We start from the raw sequence: 18,683 nt of genomic DNA on the forward strand, positions 1-18,683 counted from the left end.
ACTGCTAGAGATATTCAGGTTCCTTCTTTGGAAGGTGATATCTCTCCCCAATACGCTGCAGTGGTAGCGTCAAGACACACAGGGAGCTGTGAAATCATTAGCCACAAGTGCTTTTGGTATCCCTTGTGGTTTATCTGTGTTGCATAAATTAAAGGTTTTTCCTGCCAGTAAAATATGAATAGTATTTTCTAGAAAGCAATTTGGAGGCAGAAAGAGATTTTGATGTTCCCCTTGCCCCTTCTACCCCCAAATCACAGTAAGTAGAAAAGAAATTGCTCTTCATTTTGCTGACTAAATTGACTTGCTCTAATAGGCTGTAGGAAGCAGGGAGGGGATAGATTAATGACTGGAAATAAGGAAGAGGTGGAGCGGCTGAGCCTCGTCATAAAATCCGTATTCCTCCACCCCTAATCTGCATGAAGAGGTCCTGCCAGCTGAAGGACTCCGTATCTTTTCTCATTGGATTTACATGCAATCGGAGCTGCAATGGGATCGAATATAAGCTCAAATGAGGTAAGGCAAAGGAATCTGTAGCTGATAACTTAGTAAAAATGCCTGACAGTCCAGTTCAGTTGATCCCAGCAGACAATAAGCTATTTCAGGAATAGGGGCAGTCCATGGAGAGCAAGTTTGCTGCTCCTTGCATCCCGTGGTGCAAGGACTGTTCTTCTAGTCTAGCTTTTCATTGAACCTCATGACATGTCTGCATTTTGGAGCTGCTTACTGTGCTTTCTTAGCAAATGCTTCCTGTCAAGGAGACTAGAAGATGGCACAGAGTTGTTGTTATAGGGTGGAAGTATTAGTTATTGTTAATGTGTGTGGCTCTAAGTATGGTTTTGAATCCGAGATTTTTAAATGTCATCCTAAAATAAAAGTTGAAAACATTGTAGTTTAGTTTTGTCTTTTAACTCTTCCTCGTGTTGTTTTTTTTTTCTAGACTCTTAGCAACACCTCAGCGCAAGCAGTGAGAGCGGTAGGTAGTTATTAGACGGCCCTTCATTAAATGCTGTCCAGTGCTGAATATAGAGTGCAAGAAAATATGTTGGGAATTCAATGGCTTGGGGGAAAAACACCCTAGAATATTTCCTGAACACTGAAAGACTGAGCTACAACTTCAGCTACAGAGGTGAAATTACTGCCTTGTTTCTCAGTAAACTCTGTCAAGTCTGACCTCTGTTTCTGAGGCTTATGATGTCTCCAGTAACGGCTGCACTGTATCTGGGCATGTTCATATTTACCTTCCCTTCTTGTTTCTGGTTAGGTTTTCTTTGGATGAAACCCCCACTTCCTTTATGAATCATTGTTTCATAGGAAAGATGTGTTTAAGTAGATCTTTCAGTTATTTTTGCTGCTATTGTGTTTCTTGTAACTTTTCATTAGTGTGCTCTGTCATTGAATTTGCAATTTGCCTTGCAACACTGTGTTCAGAAGCACAATGTTGGGACAAGCAAAGCCATGCAATAAACATTCAAAGTTCTGTTTTTGGACACGCCTGATCTCATTAGCCTTGTAGGAGTGTGTGTGGTGCCAGATGAAAACCTTTCTTAGGGAACAGGAATGAGAAAAAGAGCTGAGGACCAACTCTTCATTCAGACAGCTGAGAACTTCAGGTAATTAGCAGGCACCCACATGAATGAGTATGTGGAGGACGAAAAATGTTAGGTGAGGTGTGATGATATTTTAAATGGTCTCAGTGCTGCCAGCAGCTGCTGCGGGCTCTCCAAGGAGGTGCAGGAGGAAGGTGAGCTCTCGCCCCTGCTTCAGTGATTCTTCGTTTCCCAGAGGGGTTTGCCCTGGGCTTTGGTTCTGCGTGGTGCTGCTGTGGGGATTGCTCTGGACGGGCCCTCCCCAAGAGGGGGAATTTGTCCCTGCCTTGTGGCAGCTTGTTGCTGTCCACAGGATCTAGTGTCCGGTTGTGTCCGGGAGCCCTTTGGGGCCTTCTTTGCTCAGCTGAAGTGAAATGCTCTGATACACCAAAGACTCTGCAGATTTTTTTCACAAGCATCTGTTAAAAATGATACTTCATGGCTCTGTGAACAGCCCCCAAATCCTAATCAAGTGTGGGGATATCATAAAAATTGTAATTGTCCCCCTGTAAGCTTAACCTGTGTTTAGAAAATCAAGTTCTGCTTACTTTTATTTCCCCTTAGTGCTTTCTTTCCATTGTCAAAGGGTTTCTAGGCACAAGATGTGGAACTGCAGTGATGGAGCTGCAAATATGAAGAAAAGAAAAATAATGTTTAAAAACTTCAGTCTGAAGCCACAGATTTTACATAGCATTCAGAAAGAAATGCCTCAGGAAAAAACTGCTGATTTTTTTTTTTCTGGTACAGCTCTAGTGAGTTCTACTGATTTAATAAGATCCAGGTAAAGGATACTTTAAAATGGATGAAATAAATACAAGGCATGTAGTACAAGGGAAGTGTTTTTTTATGCATCTTACCTTCTCTGAGGTGGCAGACGTGGTAAAGTAATGAAATCCTGCCTGAACTTGGGGCTCCAAAACTCTTTGAAGTTAATAGGTGCCATGTACCTGGCAGAGGTCAGATCCAGCTCTGTGGTTTGTGTATTACATTTCAATCAGCCTTTCTGACAGGAGTGTGTATTTTCTGCATTAATCCTCATGGTTTTTAAATTAATAGTAAGATTTTTTTTTTTTTAAGTACTAAGTAAAGAGTACCCTGGCCCAGAGATATTGGACATAATGTTTTACCTTGCTATGATCCTTTTTATATGCCTTGCTTCACTCTCTTCTCCTCATGAACAGAAATATTTCTATAAGAAGGCATTTGAAATATTGTAAGTCTGGAGTTTAGTCGTAATAAGGTCCAGTTAGGTAACTCTCATTCATATGGATGAGCACTTGCAGATGTGAACAGTTCCATCAGCTTCACTGGGAACAGATATGTGGGGATTGCCACAGGATTTAATTGGACTTTTATCTGACGTAGGTAGGACAGTGTGACCAATTCTTGTGTTTGTAATCTCGTATACTTAAATAGTTTCAGCAGTGGTTATTAAAATGCCTGGCTTGTGTTTCCGGTTTATGAGGTAGCAATCATGTCTCAGACAAAATAAACACAGAAGCTGAAAGTTGAAATGTCGCTAACGACTGACCTCAGAGGCTCCAGAACTGACTTACCTCTGATATGGTCATCATCAGATTAAAGGGAAAGACATAGAGTCATTCCTGCTAATAGCAGATGATCTAGTTTATGAGCCTTGCTACAGTTTTTATGAGAGACTTTGAGCAAGTCGCTGGGAGTGAGATCCATTCAAATGTTGGGATGTCTGGAAACTGGGAGCTGTGAGGCCTGACCTGGAGGTTCCCAGTGCAGGGATGGCATCTGCAACCTCATGTGAAGTGCTTTGGATTAATTTCATGTGTCGGAGTGGACCAAATATAAAACTAATGATAGGAAAAGGATCAGTAGATCTCTCAGGGACACTCAAGCGGTGGCTGTTGCTCCCTGTTCCTATGACTGCTCTTGTGTTTTGCCCTGTCCAACTGAGTGCCTTACAAAAGCAGTACGGGCAGTCTAGCTCCTGCATGGCTCTGTGTGTGATGTCTCTTTGTTATTATTGACTGGAAACTGTAATCTTTTTTTCCAAGAGAACTAAGTTGTTTCTTTCGAAGTGTGTTTGCCCAAGTTCTCCTTTGCAGCCACAGAGATGCTAGAGACAGCAGAGGAGGTAGAGGTGGGAAGCTCTCTTTGGGACAGTTGAAATGTCCCACCTGGAGTGCTCGTAACATGTACTCTCTAAAGCTGGGCCCCGCAGTGGCGTCTGGACAGGCTACTGATGCCTCCTTAGAGGCTCTTCTCCATCTCCACTTGTCAGAGTGCTATTCATTATTTCTGCTCATCCGTTATCAGAGTGGTTGAAACTTCATTAGTGAGGATGAGGATTAGCTTCACTGCACTGTGTTAGTGTCCAGTCACCTCAGGGTACGTTTGCTTAACACTGTGCCAGATATCGTCAAAATACAAATGGTCCTGCAAAATACAAATGGTCCTGCAAAATATGTGAAAGAAACAGTATTGAGGTACAGCTTATTAGCAAACATCAGTAGATAGTTTTCACTATCACTTCTATACAAGCACTTCATAAGCAATGTAATAAAAAATTATATTTGTGTCAAAACATTGTGTGTATTCACTTTTTTGTTAAGGCATAATATATCTATGAATACAAGCACGAGAGGGTTTAGAGGCAGAGTTAATACCTTTCATAGGTCAACTGGTGTAGATAGAGAACAGGCACAGTTCTAAAACAGAACCAGTAGATTTCAAAGCAGTTTTATATACATGTTAACGGATACTATATATAATAGCATATGTATATGTATGTGTGTACAGATGTTATAGTGAGACTGTTTATAAAAGGAAAGATGGTTCCTGTGAAACAGAAGAGATGCTATTGGAAGAAGAGAGGGAGAGAAAGGTGTTAAAGTAGTTTTCTTCAAGGCAAAAATTGGGAGAGCCTGAGGAATGTGAAAACATATTAGTATAGGCCATTGGAGTTGGAAGGTATTGTAGAATTTGGAGTTAATTCCCAGGTTCATCTCTGGAAAGCACTGGGGATCAGGGCTGAAGATCAGAGATGGCTTCAGAAATCCTTCATAAGAAATATTTCCTTGCTGCCAGCTCTGTTCTTTTAGGTAGTCTGTGGGAGTTTGCCCTGGTGTGTGATGGTCACACATTTCTACTCATACAATTACTGGGGTGGCATTTGGTGTTTCAGAGACACAATATTATATTCAAGGCAGTGAGAATATGAGACCTGGGGACACTGATGCATGTATTGCAGGGGTGTTTTCTGGGGTAAATGTGGAATGGTATTAGCAGGATCTAATATCTAACTGATCTCTGAGCTATTCACCCATTTTTTCCAAGTGCTCCAACTGGTTTGATAAGATTCTGGCTCAACCTTAGAAACCCTGTTTTATTTGTGCCCTTAGAACTTTATGGCTGCATCAGTCTATGGCTATAAACTGTAATACTCATACTTTTTTTTCTTTTTCCGTTTTTTTTTTGAATTATTGTGCAGAGACCAGTATCTCCTTTCAACTTATTCACTGTAAAAATACTAAGACTGAAGAACGTCCGGAAGGCAGACCTGTGTGAGTACTCCTGCAACGTTCACGTGTTTCTCTTTCCTTACAGCAGTGACAAATAAGAAACCTGAATTTTGCTACAGAATTGGAATAAAACATAGGAGATCTTGGATAAAAGATAGGAGAGGACTAATAATGCAAATGTAAAATCAGTAGTAGTAGTAGTTGGAGAGCTATGGAGTAACATAAATATAAGTACGTGCCTTCTCTTACAACTGAACAATCTGTAAATATGTAAGAAGAAATTATAGAATTCCAAAATATCGAACAATTTAAAAGTCAGGAAAAAAAAAAAACTACTGTTTTTTACTGTGAAAGCCTAAAAAATAATTTGAGGAATAGTGAGAGAAAGATGTCCACAACAGAGACTGCAAGGGAAATGTCATAGTCAGAGAAGTCTATGGAGTGCCAATGTTACTTTGTTGGGGAACTCCTTTCGACAACTCATGTTCTTTCTCCACCACCTAATGAGCATCAGCTTGTTGAATGAGTGTAGCAGCAAATTTAAAATGAATAACCTCGAAGAGAAGGGGGCTTGTAGTGGGTGGAAAGAGATTTTTTTTTGATGGATGGTCTCACCCAGCAAAAGAACTGGTTTCATGCCGAGTTTTGAAGAGTTTCTAGTCCAGTGGAGAGATTTAGAATGGTGAAGCCTCTGTGCAAAAGAGGCTGGAGAGGCATGAAAGAAAAAGGCTAAAGGAAAAAGTGCACAATATTTTTATCAAAATTATGCTGAAGGTAGCTCAAAATTGTTTTAGAAGACTGAATTTGAGGTAGCACATCATGGTCTCTAAGAAAATCAACCGTACATTTTATTTAAGGTACTAAGGGCTGTGTGTGTGTACATGTATACCTGTATGCATATTACATATATGTACACACATGCGATATATATGTGTATGTACATACTTCATAAGTGTAAGAACATATATATGTGTGTGTGTATGCACACACCTACCCATGCATGCTATGACCTCTAGAAGGTGTATATGTATTGAGATTTTTAACAATTTTGGTGGATCTAAGGGGTAGAGGGAAGCTGTATGTGAAGTTGAATTTTGTTTGTTGCTTAAAAGAAGATGATTAGATCTCCTAAAAATAATGCATACCAGCAAGAGTGTTTTTGTGTTTTTGAATGAATGCCCACTATCAGGGAACAAACCTCTGCTGCAGTCACTTGTGGTGTTCTGTGCTACTTGCTTCTCTATCTTTTGCAATATAATGCTGGTGTAATTCTTTATTGGATAACAATTGGATTTTACAACTTCATATAACCTGCTATGGTTTGCTGCATACTTTATTTACACTGTAATCTTAATACTTTTTTTTTTTACTCTAGAAATGACTGGTAAGCCAAATTCTTTTAAGATACTTAAAATATTATGATATTTCATTTTGGAAATGGAGTTTGATTAATTAGACAAAGTGAGAAAGCCTTATAGAATGTAAAGTTCTGGATTTCCTAGAGATTTAAAGGCTTGACTACAGATGCAGGAACATACGCTTAGTAGTGGGATTATAGTTGCATGTACTGACTGTTATTTCATGAAAAGCAAATGTTGAAATGTTTAAGTAGTGATTTCCATGACCCAAATGCATCATCTGAGCAGGCAGACACTGCAGTTGCACCTGCAAAAAGCGTGCACACGTCTGTGTGTGCATTTGTGTGCTGGAGCACGTTGATGGGGTATGTCTCAATTCATGGTGTTCATCCTTCTCTGAAACAAATTACTCACAATTGCTCCATACCACAGTGAATAATAAATAATTTCTTCCCAAAGCCTCCTGGTTTGTCTGCCGCAATTTAATACCTGACTTCCGTGTGCTCTGATCTTTACAAGCTTCTATATCTTTATCCCCTTCACATATAGTAAGTCCGGAATGTGGAGCTGGCTTCCCAGGGATTTTTTCAGGGTGATTTTGGCAGAGAGATTAGAAAATTCTCCAACAGAAGTATTTTCTCAATGGAATATTGATTTCCTGAGGATATTCAGTTTATGGCAAAAATATCCAGAATATTTGTCTGCAATGGGAAGGATATGGCAGACAGGCTTTACCTTTTCTGAGACTTTAAAATGGCATTTCCTCAAGACGCTAGTGTTTGCAACTGCACAAAAAAAATACTCCTTTTGAGGTTGGTTGTTATGGTCACAATATACTGCGTAGAATTCTGAGCTAATATTTTATTCCTCTGCTTCAGGTTTCCCACATTTTTCATTCAACTATGGTGTTTCCATTTTCAATGCTTTTTTTTTTTTAATTTTATTTTTTTTCTTATTAATAAAGTGTTTGCATTTATCTAAATTAATCTTTCTTAAATCTTTCTAAATTAATCCTTCTTTTCTTGTACTTTGTTTATTACTATTTAGTACTGGAAAATATATTTTTTAAATTATTCATCCCTACTGTCGTTCCAAAGTAAGATAATTATTATAGATTTAGGTATGTGCCAGGAAATCTAGACCATCTTTTGGACCCTGATATTGCCTGCGTTATGGGATCTTGGGCATGTCATTTGAGTTTTCTCTGTGTGCTTACTTCACAGTGTCAATGTAAGGATTAATTTATCAATGTGTATCAAACTCTTCGAAAAAAATTGAGGTTCTAGCATTAATCATTTACATTTTTATTTGCCTACACTGTGCTTCTGCAAATATCAACAATTTGGTCTTGCTTTTCTGCCTAGTGTGTGCTATGGGCATTTTCTGGGAGCATTTTCCTTCTCACAGTCATCACCAAGGTTTTATGGATTGTGATAGCATGATCGCCTCATGGTAAAGGCAAAACTTGTAGAAAAATCTAAATCTGTAGCCATTTATATATATGTATATATATAAAGAGTAAATAGACGAATAAAATAGTATTTAACACCATGTGATAACTTCGTTACAGGTTTTGAGCATGATGGAGGAATTAATTATGAGTTGAACTATTTGACTACTACTGACTCACAAGGTTCTTGTGAGAAATAGATGGCTGGTTAGCTAAGGTGAAACTGGGAGAATACGTCTTTCATTAAACATATGAGAAAAAATCTGTCTGTAGATAGGAACCTGTATGATACATATGTGAATCTTGCTCCCTGGAGGCAGTTCTTTAAAACATGGAAAAGTCAAAATATGGAAGAAGCTGGTGCCTTTGGTGGCACTTGTATCTTCCTCTCCCAGACTAGAGTGCGATGTGGGTTTTTACACTCTGCTGGTAGGACAGTAGGAAAGAGCAGGATGAGTAGATGGACCTGACACTGAATTTCTTTTCCCAAAAGATGCAAAAAAAAAAAAAAAAAAAAAAAAAAAAAAGTTGAAAATTGCATATTCTGATTTATGATAAGGAAAACCAACCTTTTTGGCTTTGACAGGAGTGCATGTACTGCATGAAGAATATATTTTTTTCCAATAAGAAGCAACATTTTAAAAGGGATATAAGTCTGACTGAAAGTATAAAAGTGGGAATGGGCATGATGTGCATGTGAAGGTGTTTTGTGTTTTCCAGTGAATGGCTTGTATTTACTCCTTAATCTCTATATTTTAGGAAGAAATCCCCTCTGTGTTATTCCCTGCCTTATTTGGATTTGATGTGCACACTGTGCAGAAGATGCGCATCTTTCACTCGATGTAGTGACTCTGGGTTTACCTTTTCTTCATGCAGTCACCCTGACAGATTGCTACGTGACACTGTGGCTACCTACTGCCTCGACTGAGAAGGTCCGGACCAGAACCATCAGGAACAGCAAGAACCCCGTCTGGAATGAGGCTTTCTGCTATAAGATTGATCGCCGAATCAAGGTAACGAAGACAAATGCTTTTCACCATTCACCATCACAGATAGTGAATAGATAATGCAAACTATACACTAAACCAAAAAGAATTTGATTAGTCTCCAAACACTTCAAGTGCTAAAGATTCCTCAGAAAATAAGGTCACTTGAATCCTACATGGTGTTTTTCTATTACACATATTTTTTATTTGAGCATAGCAGCAAGAAGCATATAAATTCTCTGCCGACTATGCCAATCCTGTCATATAAAACCCAAAATAAAGATCACATTAAAATCACAGTACATTGTAGTCTATCATTCCAACTCCTAGGGCCAAAATGACGTGAAACTACTTTATTTTCCTGCCATCTTGTCAGAGAAATGTTCCCTCCCCCTAATAAAATGAAGCTGCTGAGGTCTGTAGTAGACAGGCTCACTTCTATTTGTAGGCACGCTGATCACTAATGGGAAGCTTAATACTCCCAAATCATTCCCTTTCTTTTCTATTTTCCCTCTTATTCCCTAAAGCTGCAGACTAAACATGCTTTTTTCTTGAAATTTTTCTGCCATATGGAGCTCTTTAAAAGATTGCGCAGAAGTCTGAAAAATTCTTAACCCCATTTTGCAGAACGTGCTGGAAATAAAAGTCTGTGATGAGGACACGATCACCAGAGATGACGAGCTCTGCACAGTTCTCTTTGACATAGATAAGCTCACCGTAGGACGTACCGTTCGAGTGAAGTTTCAGCTGAATCCCCAGGTGAGCAATGAGATCAGTGAGAACTGACACTGCTTCTTTTTTATCATCTAAACATACCCTTGTACAGTGTTTCCTTATAGGAAAAATCTAGTTTTGTTTGTTTGTTGTTTAGGGCTAGGGTGGAACCTGTTAACAATTCAGGGTGGAATCACCTAGAAATAATTGCCGTGATGGCATCATTCAGGATATTTCTGGCATTGTTTGTTAGCTGTTGGTTTGAGTTCTGAATGCTCAGTCAGGAACATGAAAGTTGCCAATTTTCTACTACCGGGAATTTAATTCGGAGAAAGGATTGACTTAGCAAAATAGCCATTTTCCAAGATTCTGTGCTCATACAGTGCACCAAAATACTGACTTTTAGAAATTGATTTTTCAGTATCTGAAAGTTTAGTAATTTCAGATTATTTCTTTTTTGAAAATTATTTTATATTCAGGGAAGTGCTTTCCTAAATACATACTTTATAAATGATATGTAATAGGTGTGGTGACAGCTATTAACAGAAATGATATATCTTTTTCTTTTTTATTTTTTTCAGACACGTGAGGAGCTGCACGTGGAGTTCACACTGCAGAACACGTGAGTAGAATCCTAATTTTTATATAAACAACTGTTGTATTCAGTAGAAAAATAATCCAGAAAATTGGTTCATCTGCAATAGTGCTTTCTCTGGAGATCTATCTAGATATTTCCATTCAAGTCTTGTAAGTTGCTACTAGGCATTCCAGAATACACAGTTTTAGGTGTTAAATATCTGAAAATGTTATTTTTACCCAATTTGATTGTTACCTCCTGGACACCTACTTCATTGGGTGCTGTCTTTACCATTAGATTAATACATGACTACAGTATCGTAGGCTTGGTCTCAGCTCAGGGAGGAGCCATTCTGCATAAAGAAAGCCAAACCAAACCTCTGGCTGGGGGAGGAACCATTCTGCATAAGGAAAAGAGCAAAGATCTGTGTGGGGGCCTGAGGAAACCAGGAAAACTGGAGAAACAGCATCAGCTTCTCTTGGTAGGCTTGAGAGCTGCTGGTGGAGCTTGGGCTAACTTCAGCTAACTAACACTGTGCAGAAATCTGTTACTCTACTGAAGTCTGATGCAGAGTGATGAGTACTCCAGTCCATGCCCATGATATGCTTTGTGGCTCTGACAAAGTTATTTGGAAGGATTTCTGTTAGCAATCTGTTCCATGTTGTTAGACTGAAAATGTGCTGTTGGGACCTCTTTACAGCGTTTGGGATACTTCATAAGATCTAGCATGATAATATATTGGTGGAAAGTTTGAATAGTGTGTTTTTTCCTAACAGAAAGATGAATTAGGAATTGCTGGGGAAAAGGCAGTATCTCAGTGTTATGAACAGAGAAAGCTCTTCCAGGGTTCACAAGCAAAAACCTATCAAAGTTAACAAAGTTATCAAAATTGTAATAATCTCCTATTACAACTCCTGGGAAGTCCCCTGTATGAATGGTTTGTGCTGTTTATGCATCAAGACTGGCAAAAGGCTCTTTATCAGCAACATAAATGGTGCCTATCACAGCTTAAGGGTGTCCTGAAATCCAAAATGGTAATTGGGAATGGAGCTCCAGGAGATGTCTGACTAGTTTACAGTCCTTTTTTCCTCTGTAAGTTAGACTCGCAGGCTTATGGAGTAGGTGCCTATAGTTATATTCTTGGTAATCCTGCCTGTCGATGAAGGAGGTCCAGACGGGGTCTCTGGCTTGAGTCTTATGCATTGGTTGGCATGCTGGTATATGGAAATGAAGGCTGGAATCTGTCTCAGGATATGCAGGTGCTGATTCTGTGCCAAATGGTTCTGCTGGACCTTGCAGCTGGGTGCCTCTCATGGGGGCTCAATAGATAAATTTAGAGGTTTGGTAAATTCTTCATATTCCAAGCAAGGTTTTTACTGGCCTGAAGATGATTGTGGAAACCGTACAAATAAGGGCCCTTAACAGAAACATAGCCATGGGTCAGTAGCTATCTACGAATCCACGGGTCCATGCATGAGGAGACAACATTCCTGTATCATAAGGCAGGCAGGCCAGGGAATGTAACTGTAAGGGCTCCAGAAGGCCACAGATAAAGGAAGACTTCTTTAAGGAAGTGGGTTTCTTGAGATAGAAAGTGGATAAACATTTTCCCTCTCCTCTTGCTTGCTTTTCTTGCATATGTGTGTGAGTTGGTGCTGTTCTGCCCATCAGCCAAGTCTGGAATAAAGGTGCAAGTACAGCTGAGCTAACTAAAATTTGTTTTCCAGAGAACTTGTCATGGTCTGTGATTTTAGAGGAGATTGAGAGAAATCTTGTTTCTTCCTCAACATAGGAAGATATGACATAAGGAATAATAAAATAAAGAGTTTTAGGACTGAAATTAGAGACCATGACTTGCATCACTTGTAACAAGCTGGAGGGTCATGTACAGGTCTGAAAGCCTGAAGTAGATGAGATGGGTCACCAGAAAGCTATGTACCAACCCTGTCTCTTGGTTAAACTTCTTGGTTTAACTAGTGCAGCAGGTTTGGGCAAAGCAGCAGAGCCCAAGTAGCCAGACAGGAAATCTCACTGGTCCAGGAAGGTAAGCTCTGGAAATAATATCCACTTTGGAACAAGAGCTAGCTACGTCTCACACTGACAGGGATACCCAGATGGAGGATTTCAATCAGGGAAAAATGTGGGCATTGTACCGTGGAAAGGCAGAAGCGTGTTTCTGACTCGGGTTCCCTGTGAAGGTATCGAGCAGCTGTTACACTGGGAGAGATGAAATACGAAACTTCTTTGCTGGAGGGAAACTGAAGAAGTCAGGCTCTATAAATTGAGATTCCCCGTGACGAAAACTGGTTGCTGCGGAACCAAACCCAAAGAAGGGGCCACAGGAAGCCCTAGGGATCACTGCGAAAAAGGTCGCTTCAGAAAGAAATCACCAGAGATTTTGTGATCTGAGAAATAAAAAAGGTCGCTTCAGAAAGCAATCACCAGAGATTTTGTGATCTGAGAAGTAATTAGAAGACTCTTTAAGTTCCTCTTTCCATAACTCTAAAAGAAGCTATTTTAACAAATTAACCTCTCCTGAAGACCCTGCCGGGCTGGACAAGAGTTGACAGACATTAGGAGTAATATTGAGTGCAGGAGACCCAACCACAGTTCAAACAAGGAGGGGGGACAGTTTCTGCCAGTCCAGTACTGTGATGGCAGCAATGAGAACAGAATGTTTTCATAGGTGAATATTGTTTCTTCTCTGAAAATGTAATTATCATCCCCGTGACATTTTGCCCAATGCAGTTTACTCCTTTTTGCTTTGTCATCTTCAGTCTGGGTCCTACTGATTGCCACTTGGAAAACTTACTATTATCAGTCTAGTCTTCCTTTTCAGCACTTCACATATCAACATGAAGTGTAACTTCAGGCTAGGAGAGTGTCCTGGGTTGTGCTTAAAATTGTAGCATTGTTACTCCTGTATTTTCATAGAATCATAGAATACTTAAGGTTGGAAGGGACCTCTAGAGATCATCTAGTCCAACCCCCTGCACACGCAGGGTCACCTAGAGCATATGGCACAGGACTTGTTGACCTCGCTGCAAGGATTGTGTTTTGGGTTACTTTTACCAAAGTCAATTATAAATATTTGCTCCTAAATTACCCATAGGCTGTACAAAATTTGGTTCTTGCATTCATTGCAGTTATCTGGTGTTTAAAATGGAAGAAAACTGTCATTTGGTAGGTTTTCCACACCTGCACCATCTCTAGCTTTACCTCACCCTTATGCCATTGCCTGCAGTAACTACAAACGTACACCTCCCTTCTGCCACTACCTGTGGCAAGCTCTGGGAACCTGATATTTGATCTTACCAACACGGAGAGGAAGGCAGCCTCCTTCCTCCACGTGCCTTTCCACCAGCAACCGAGCCCAGGGATTGCAAACACCTGCCCAGGGTTTTTATAGGCCTATAACATGAGCCCAGCTGGCATGAGAGCTGCTGCCCTTGAGCAGCAGCGGCAGAATAGGTAAGTCTGTTGTATGCAGGTTGCTGATTTGTGTAATTCAGTGTTTTTATGTGTTATTTTGTGATTTTTTTTCCAATAGTAATGGGGGTCTCTCCCTTGTTTTTCCCCTGGTAGTGTCCAGAAGCAGAATGAGCCCTTACAAGTGGTTGAGGGCCCAGGATCCCGCTGGACTAGGTGGCTTCGCTCGCTCAACATCCCCCTTCCCTCTGACTTTTTCTGAAGCCCAGGCCCTAATATTAAGGGGCCACAAAGGGACTTCTAATGAACTGAAAGGTATTTTGAATTTCTCAAGGGAACTGGAGAGGTTCATGGGGGCCACGGTATTGCTGGCTCTGCTGATCATCTTTTTGGCCTCTTCCTATCTTTCAGATGTCCCAAGTTGAGGAGATTCATCTGAAATAATACCTAGAAGAATGAAGGACTATTCTCATACAACCTTTCATCTCAACCCCTGTTTCCCTTTTCTTTTCAAATGTGAAATTGTTTAAAACAAAGCCCACAACAAAAATGTAAATAGATGTATAAAAAGTTGTATAAAATTTAGTGTTAATTATTGAAATATGGCAAAAGCATGATTTTTAGAAAATAAAAATCTTTTTTTTTCTTTCTGTAGTTCTGCTGTATTCTTTTGAACTATTTCCTCTGTATTTATGGGGAGCAGCAGATCCTATTAGTAGTTAGGTTTGAGTTGAGGAAACTCTCAGAATGGGCTGAGGCTTGATCCATTTGGGGGTTAGTGTGCTCTGTACATGTGTGACAAGAAATCACGTAGCGTAAAGGAGTTCTTAAGGCAAAAGTTTTAAGTCAAGGAAGAGTATGGAGTTTCTTCTCTCTAGCCATGGCTGATTGACAGAGCTTCAGAGAAAGATGATCATTTTTCCTCTTCTTGAAAGAAGTGTGCATGTCGCTGGGGGCAGGATGGCAGCAGGAGAGGAAGATCCTTCTGGCCTGTGCCTTGACCAGGAGAAGCCCTGATACACAGGATAAGAGCTGTGACCACAGAGCAGGGAGTTACCAACAGCTGGGCTTCCTCATGGCAATAGCAGGGAGGCCGATACCACCTCAGCCATCAGTGCTTAATGTTTGTATCACCCTTGCCCTTTCCAGGAGCTTACCAAGATATCCTGTGCAATGGTGCAGGTTCTACAGTGTTCATCCCCCTGCCATGCCTTCAACCTTTTCATAATCAGTCTAACTTTCTACTTCACCATTATCAGTAACTCAAATAATACCGCACTGTCCTGGATCTTTACTTGTCTCTCTATAGAGACATCTTTTCCTGTCTTTCCACCTTCGTTTCACCAGTCTACACAGGTTGCAGTCTTTTAATATTCACCCATGCTGGATGGATATTATTATTAATTATTAATATGTTTTTTAATTAAGTGTTTGAGAGCTGTGATACCATGTGATATGTAATGCTACAATTTGTTGACTGTAAAAAAATAGATAAGTGCAGGAAATCTTGCGTGATAACTAGATCCTAGAGTTAGGAATACTGACTGCTTTTTGCCCAATCCTGCTAGATGTTCTTCGAACTCATTTTCAGTCAACTTTCAAAAACAGAAGATTCTACAAAATTCTTAGCTATCTCCTTCCAGATACCTTTGTCATTGCAAAGCCTTTTTTGAGTGTTCTTTGTGGTGTTTAGACAGTTAAATTTCTTATCTTAAAGGAGAATGTTGATTTGGAAATCGAGCTTCTGTTCATAAGACTGTTTATCAGATTTGGGATCTTTGTCTTGGAAACGTTTGAAAAGTTATTTTCCTGTGAGTTTATACTGAAGTGCCATAGTGTGGTCAATCTTCACATGAAATGTGAAATGGAAAACATTTAAAACTCTCAAGGCAGATGTAATAGTTTCCAGCTCTCCTTAAACTCAGTATGTTTCATTTCAAAGATCATTGCATGATGTAGTAAAACAAGTCTGAAATACCACAACAGAAGAAAAGGCCAGCTTCATATTCTAGCATGAGAGAGTGCGGGCCTCTTGGACCATGTGTTTGAATTTTTCATCCTAAAAGCCTTAAAGAATGTGTGAATGAGGACATATATTAAAATTGAAAGCATCAAAGTTGATGGGGGAAAGTGTGTAATGTGTTATCTCATAGACTTTTTTTTTTCTGAGTTATTCCACCCATTATATTGTATCTTCCATTTTATTTTTCAGTTCGGACTACCCTGATGCCATCATTACAAATGGAGTACTTGTGGTAATGTTCATTTGTTATCATCTTTCCTATGAAACATTCATGTTTTTAACTATGGAGTCCGCAAGCCAGTACTGTCAGCCACATTATTCTGCTGAGAAGAAGGGTCTGTAATTGGCGTTGAGGATCACCGGTTTCCTCTTGCTCTGGGGGAATGCCACTTCCTGCCAAAGGCAGACAATGATACAGCTATCAATTGTGCTGTGCCTCTGGGTTTCCTATCAATTATTTCTGTGTTATTCCCAGAACTAGCAGGAGATAATGAAGAAAGCGACAAAATGCTCATAAAACTCTTCCAGACGCTTGTTATTTGAATAGGTCTCACCCTCATGTCATTGTGCCTCACTTCCAAGTTGAAGCAGCTCATGAGTTGCTTCTCCTTACTTTCCAACCTGGAAAAACTACTGTGTCAGCATTATCATCATGTGATCCAAATAGATAATGATAGATAATAATATTACTCATTGATGAACTGGAGGGGTTGATGGAGAGGGGAATGACTCCCTCGCAGTGACATTCACACAATTCTTTGCTGTCATTTATCCTCTCTCCTGCAGGCACGTGAAGTTTCCTGTTTGGAGGTTCGAGTGGATTCAGGGAAGCTGAAGCTGCAAGACACAAGTGAGGTTATTGCTTCATTGGCCTTTTGTTTTTGTGTTGTGATTCAGTCATAACAGATGTTGAAAAATTAGTAATCTGTTAATTGTCCCATAATACTTAGTTTTACCATACCTCACCTTGCAGAAAGGTTATAATAGTCAGAAGTCAAAATATTTAAGTATTTTGTTCCCAGGCATATATATTTTATATGTATATATATATATATGTAAAATAAAACTATATATACTAGAACTAAAAATTTGAAAAAAAATTAGATATTGTGTTTTGCATGTTCAAAATTAATTAATTTGGATCTTTTAATACATTCCTGAACAGAATTCCTTTGGGATTGAGTTGTTTCACTTTTATTGGTATGATTATTATTGAGCAGTAGTGACAGAAAACACCTCTGCTTGCTTTCCACTTAGAAACATACGGCTATTGTAGTAAATATGGCATACAATAAAATGTAAAAGACTATATCAGAGCAGATTTACATCAAATAGATCAATCTCCCATTCCATGTGAATAATTCACAACTCCTTTAAGTTGGCACTCTAAATCTTGAATAATTTTATTCATTTAAAGCACCTACCAACATTCTGCAGTATTTCAGAAATTCCTAGGTATTAATATTTTATACAGCTGTTTTACATTAGACTGTCATCACCTTTAGACACACAAAATCTATTTAATCATCATGGTAAAGGAAAAACTATACAAAAATGCAGAGTGAAATTAGATTTTATTTATTGGCTATATCGTTTTGCTTGGAAAAGTTAAAATTCCTTTTCTTCCTATCTCTATATTTAGAGCAGGAACTTACACTTGTAGTGAAAGGATCCCATGAAGGAAGCCAGAAGATTTTGCTGGACTCTGAGCCCAGCCTTAGGATCATCACATTTCACTGTGTCATAAGTGACCAGACAAGGCTGGATATCATATTGCCAAAAGAGGTATGTTCCTCTTTTGTATGTTATCGTTAATGTTAATGAAATTTAAACACCAACCAGAACTAATCCTCTTTATGAGAGAAGTTCTAGAGATGACAAAATTCTCACTTTCGTTTATATCCCAACCACCTTCCACTTTGTTTCAGCTGACAGACAAAAATGAAACAGCAAAAAATTCAGTCCTTTCATTTCCTCTTCATTTGCTCCCTTTGCAGAAGAAAATAACAGTAGATGAGGTGAGTGCCGTGAACACTTTTAAATCAATTTCCAACATTCATTATGGTGATTTTTACCCTACTAGAAATCAGGCTATTGAATGAAAAAAAATCTGTGTAAAATTGTAGAATTGAAAATGTTTTAAAAAAATTAAAAAGTTGGTATATTAGATTTTAAGGAAGCAGAGGTTAATAGTCAGCATAATAACCTGAAAATCCTTTTAAAGCTGTGTTCTAAAATTAATTTTAAGTGTTTTCAGGGAATAAAGATGACTGACATAAGAATATGCATGCCAAAATTTCTTCTGAAATATTGAGGTAATTTTGCAGTAGCTAGTAAAAAAAAATCGGAGTACAAATCTAATTTCCTATCTTATCTTGTATATATTGGCATTGAAAGTGTGCTTTCATATGTAACTTTTTCTCTGAAATGAAGTAGCTCACCTGGTTCTTGGTGTTCCTTCTAAGTAAGGTGTCCTCCTAAGCTTTGAGATATCATAATGTGTAGGCTCTGGGTCCACTACCTGTCCCAAGCAGACAGGTTCTTTGGATGAGGAAGACCCTGGTTACAGAACAAGGAATGAGACTTTGGTCATCGAACCACAGTAATGTCCTTGCCTTTGAACGATCACTCGAGAAACTCCTCTCTTGCGGAATGAGTCTTGCCTGAATTTGAAGAAATGTTTCTAAATCTGGTGGTATTTAACTTTATTTTCTTGATTTCTAGGATCAATCCTTTGACTTGTTTTTGACAGCAAAAAAATGGTAAGACAGCCTCTTCTTGCCCTAGTGCCCAGGATTATTGTAAACTAGATACTTAGGCTTTTTATGTAGTCAGTGCAGAGAGAAAAATACTCCAAGATGGTGCTTTAACCTCTACTCAGATTGATATCTTAGGTAAGTCCAAGTGTAGGTGAAGTTCAGAGCATAGGGAAAAAATGCTCCTTGCTCAGTCTTAGGCCAGTAACAAACAGTAACATATTAAAAACCAAGACGATATTAAAATGTAAAGTCAAAAGAACATGGATATACATATGCAGAGAGTGAGATAGTGTTTTGGGGGAGTTTA

At 39.1% G+C, this 18,683-nt stretch overlaps 1 protein-coding gene across 2 annotated transcripts in view; it reads left to right on the top strand.

Moving 5' to 3' along the window:
- The first annotated feature begins 486 nt into the window (after positions 1–486).
- The window catches only part of LOC104572318 (cytosolic phospholipase A2 epsilon), a 28,088-nt gene continuing 9,891 nt past the window's right edge, over positions 487–18,683 (top strand). Inside the window, exons 1-11 of one of the 2 annotated variants that reach the window (XM_088520479.1) lie at positions 487–513; positions 938–973; positions 5,050–5,122; positions 8,765–8,901; positions 9,502–9,633; positions 10,170–10,210; positions 15,807–15,849; positions 16,404–16,472; positions 17,265–17,402; positions 17,546–17,635; positions 18,342–18,379. In XM_088520479.1, coding sequence (XP_088376605.1) covers positions 487–513; positions 938–973; positions 5,050–5,122; positions 8,765–8,901; positions 9,502–9,633; positions 10,170–10,210; positions 15,807–15,849; positions 16,404–16,472; positions 17,265–17,402; positions 17,546–17,635; positions 18,342–18,379 — 824 coding nt within the window. Of the gene's footprint in view, positions 514–937; positions 974–5,049; positions 5,123–8,764; positions 8,902–9,501; positions 9,634–10,169; positions 10,211–15,806; positions 15,850–16,403; positions 16,473–17,259; positions 17,403–17,545; positions 17,636–18,341; positions 18,380–18,683 lie in introns of both variants that reach the window. The other variant, XM_088520478.1, reaches the window with a different exon arrangement.

This window comes from Tinamus guttatus, unplaced genomic scaffold (assembly GCF_059628265.1).
Source record: "Tinamus guttatus ecotype Peru unplaced genomic scaffold, ASM5962826v1 Tinamus_guttatus_pri_ptg000089l, whole genome shotgun sequence".
Lineage (NCBI taxonomy): Eukaryota > Metazoa > Chordata > Aves > Tinamiformes > Tinamidae > Tinamus > Tinamus guttatus.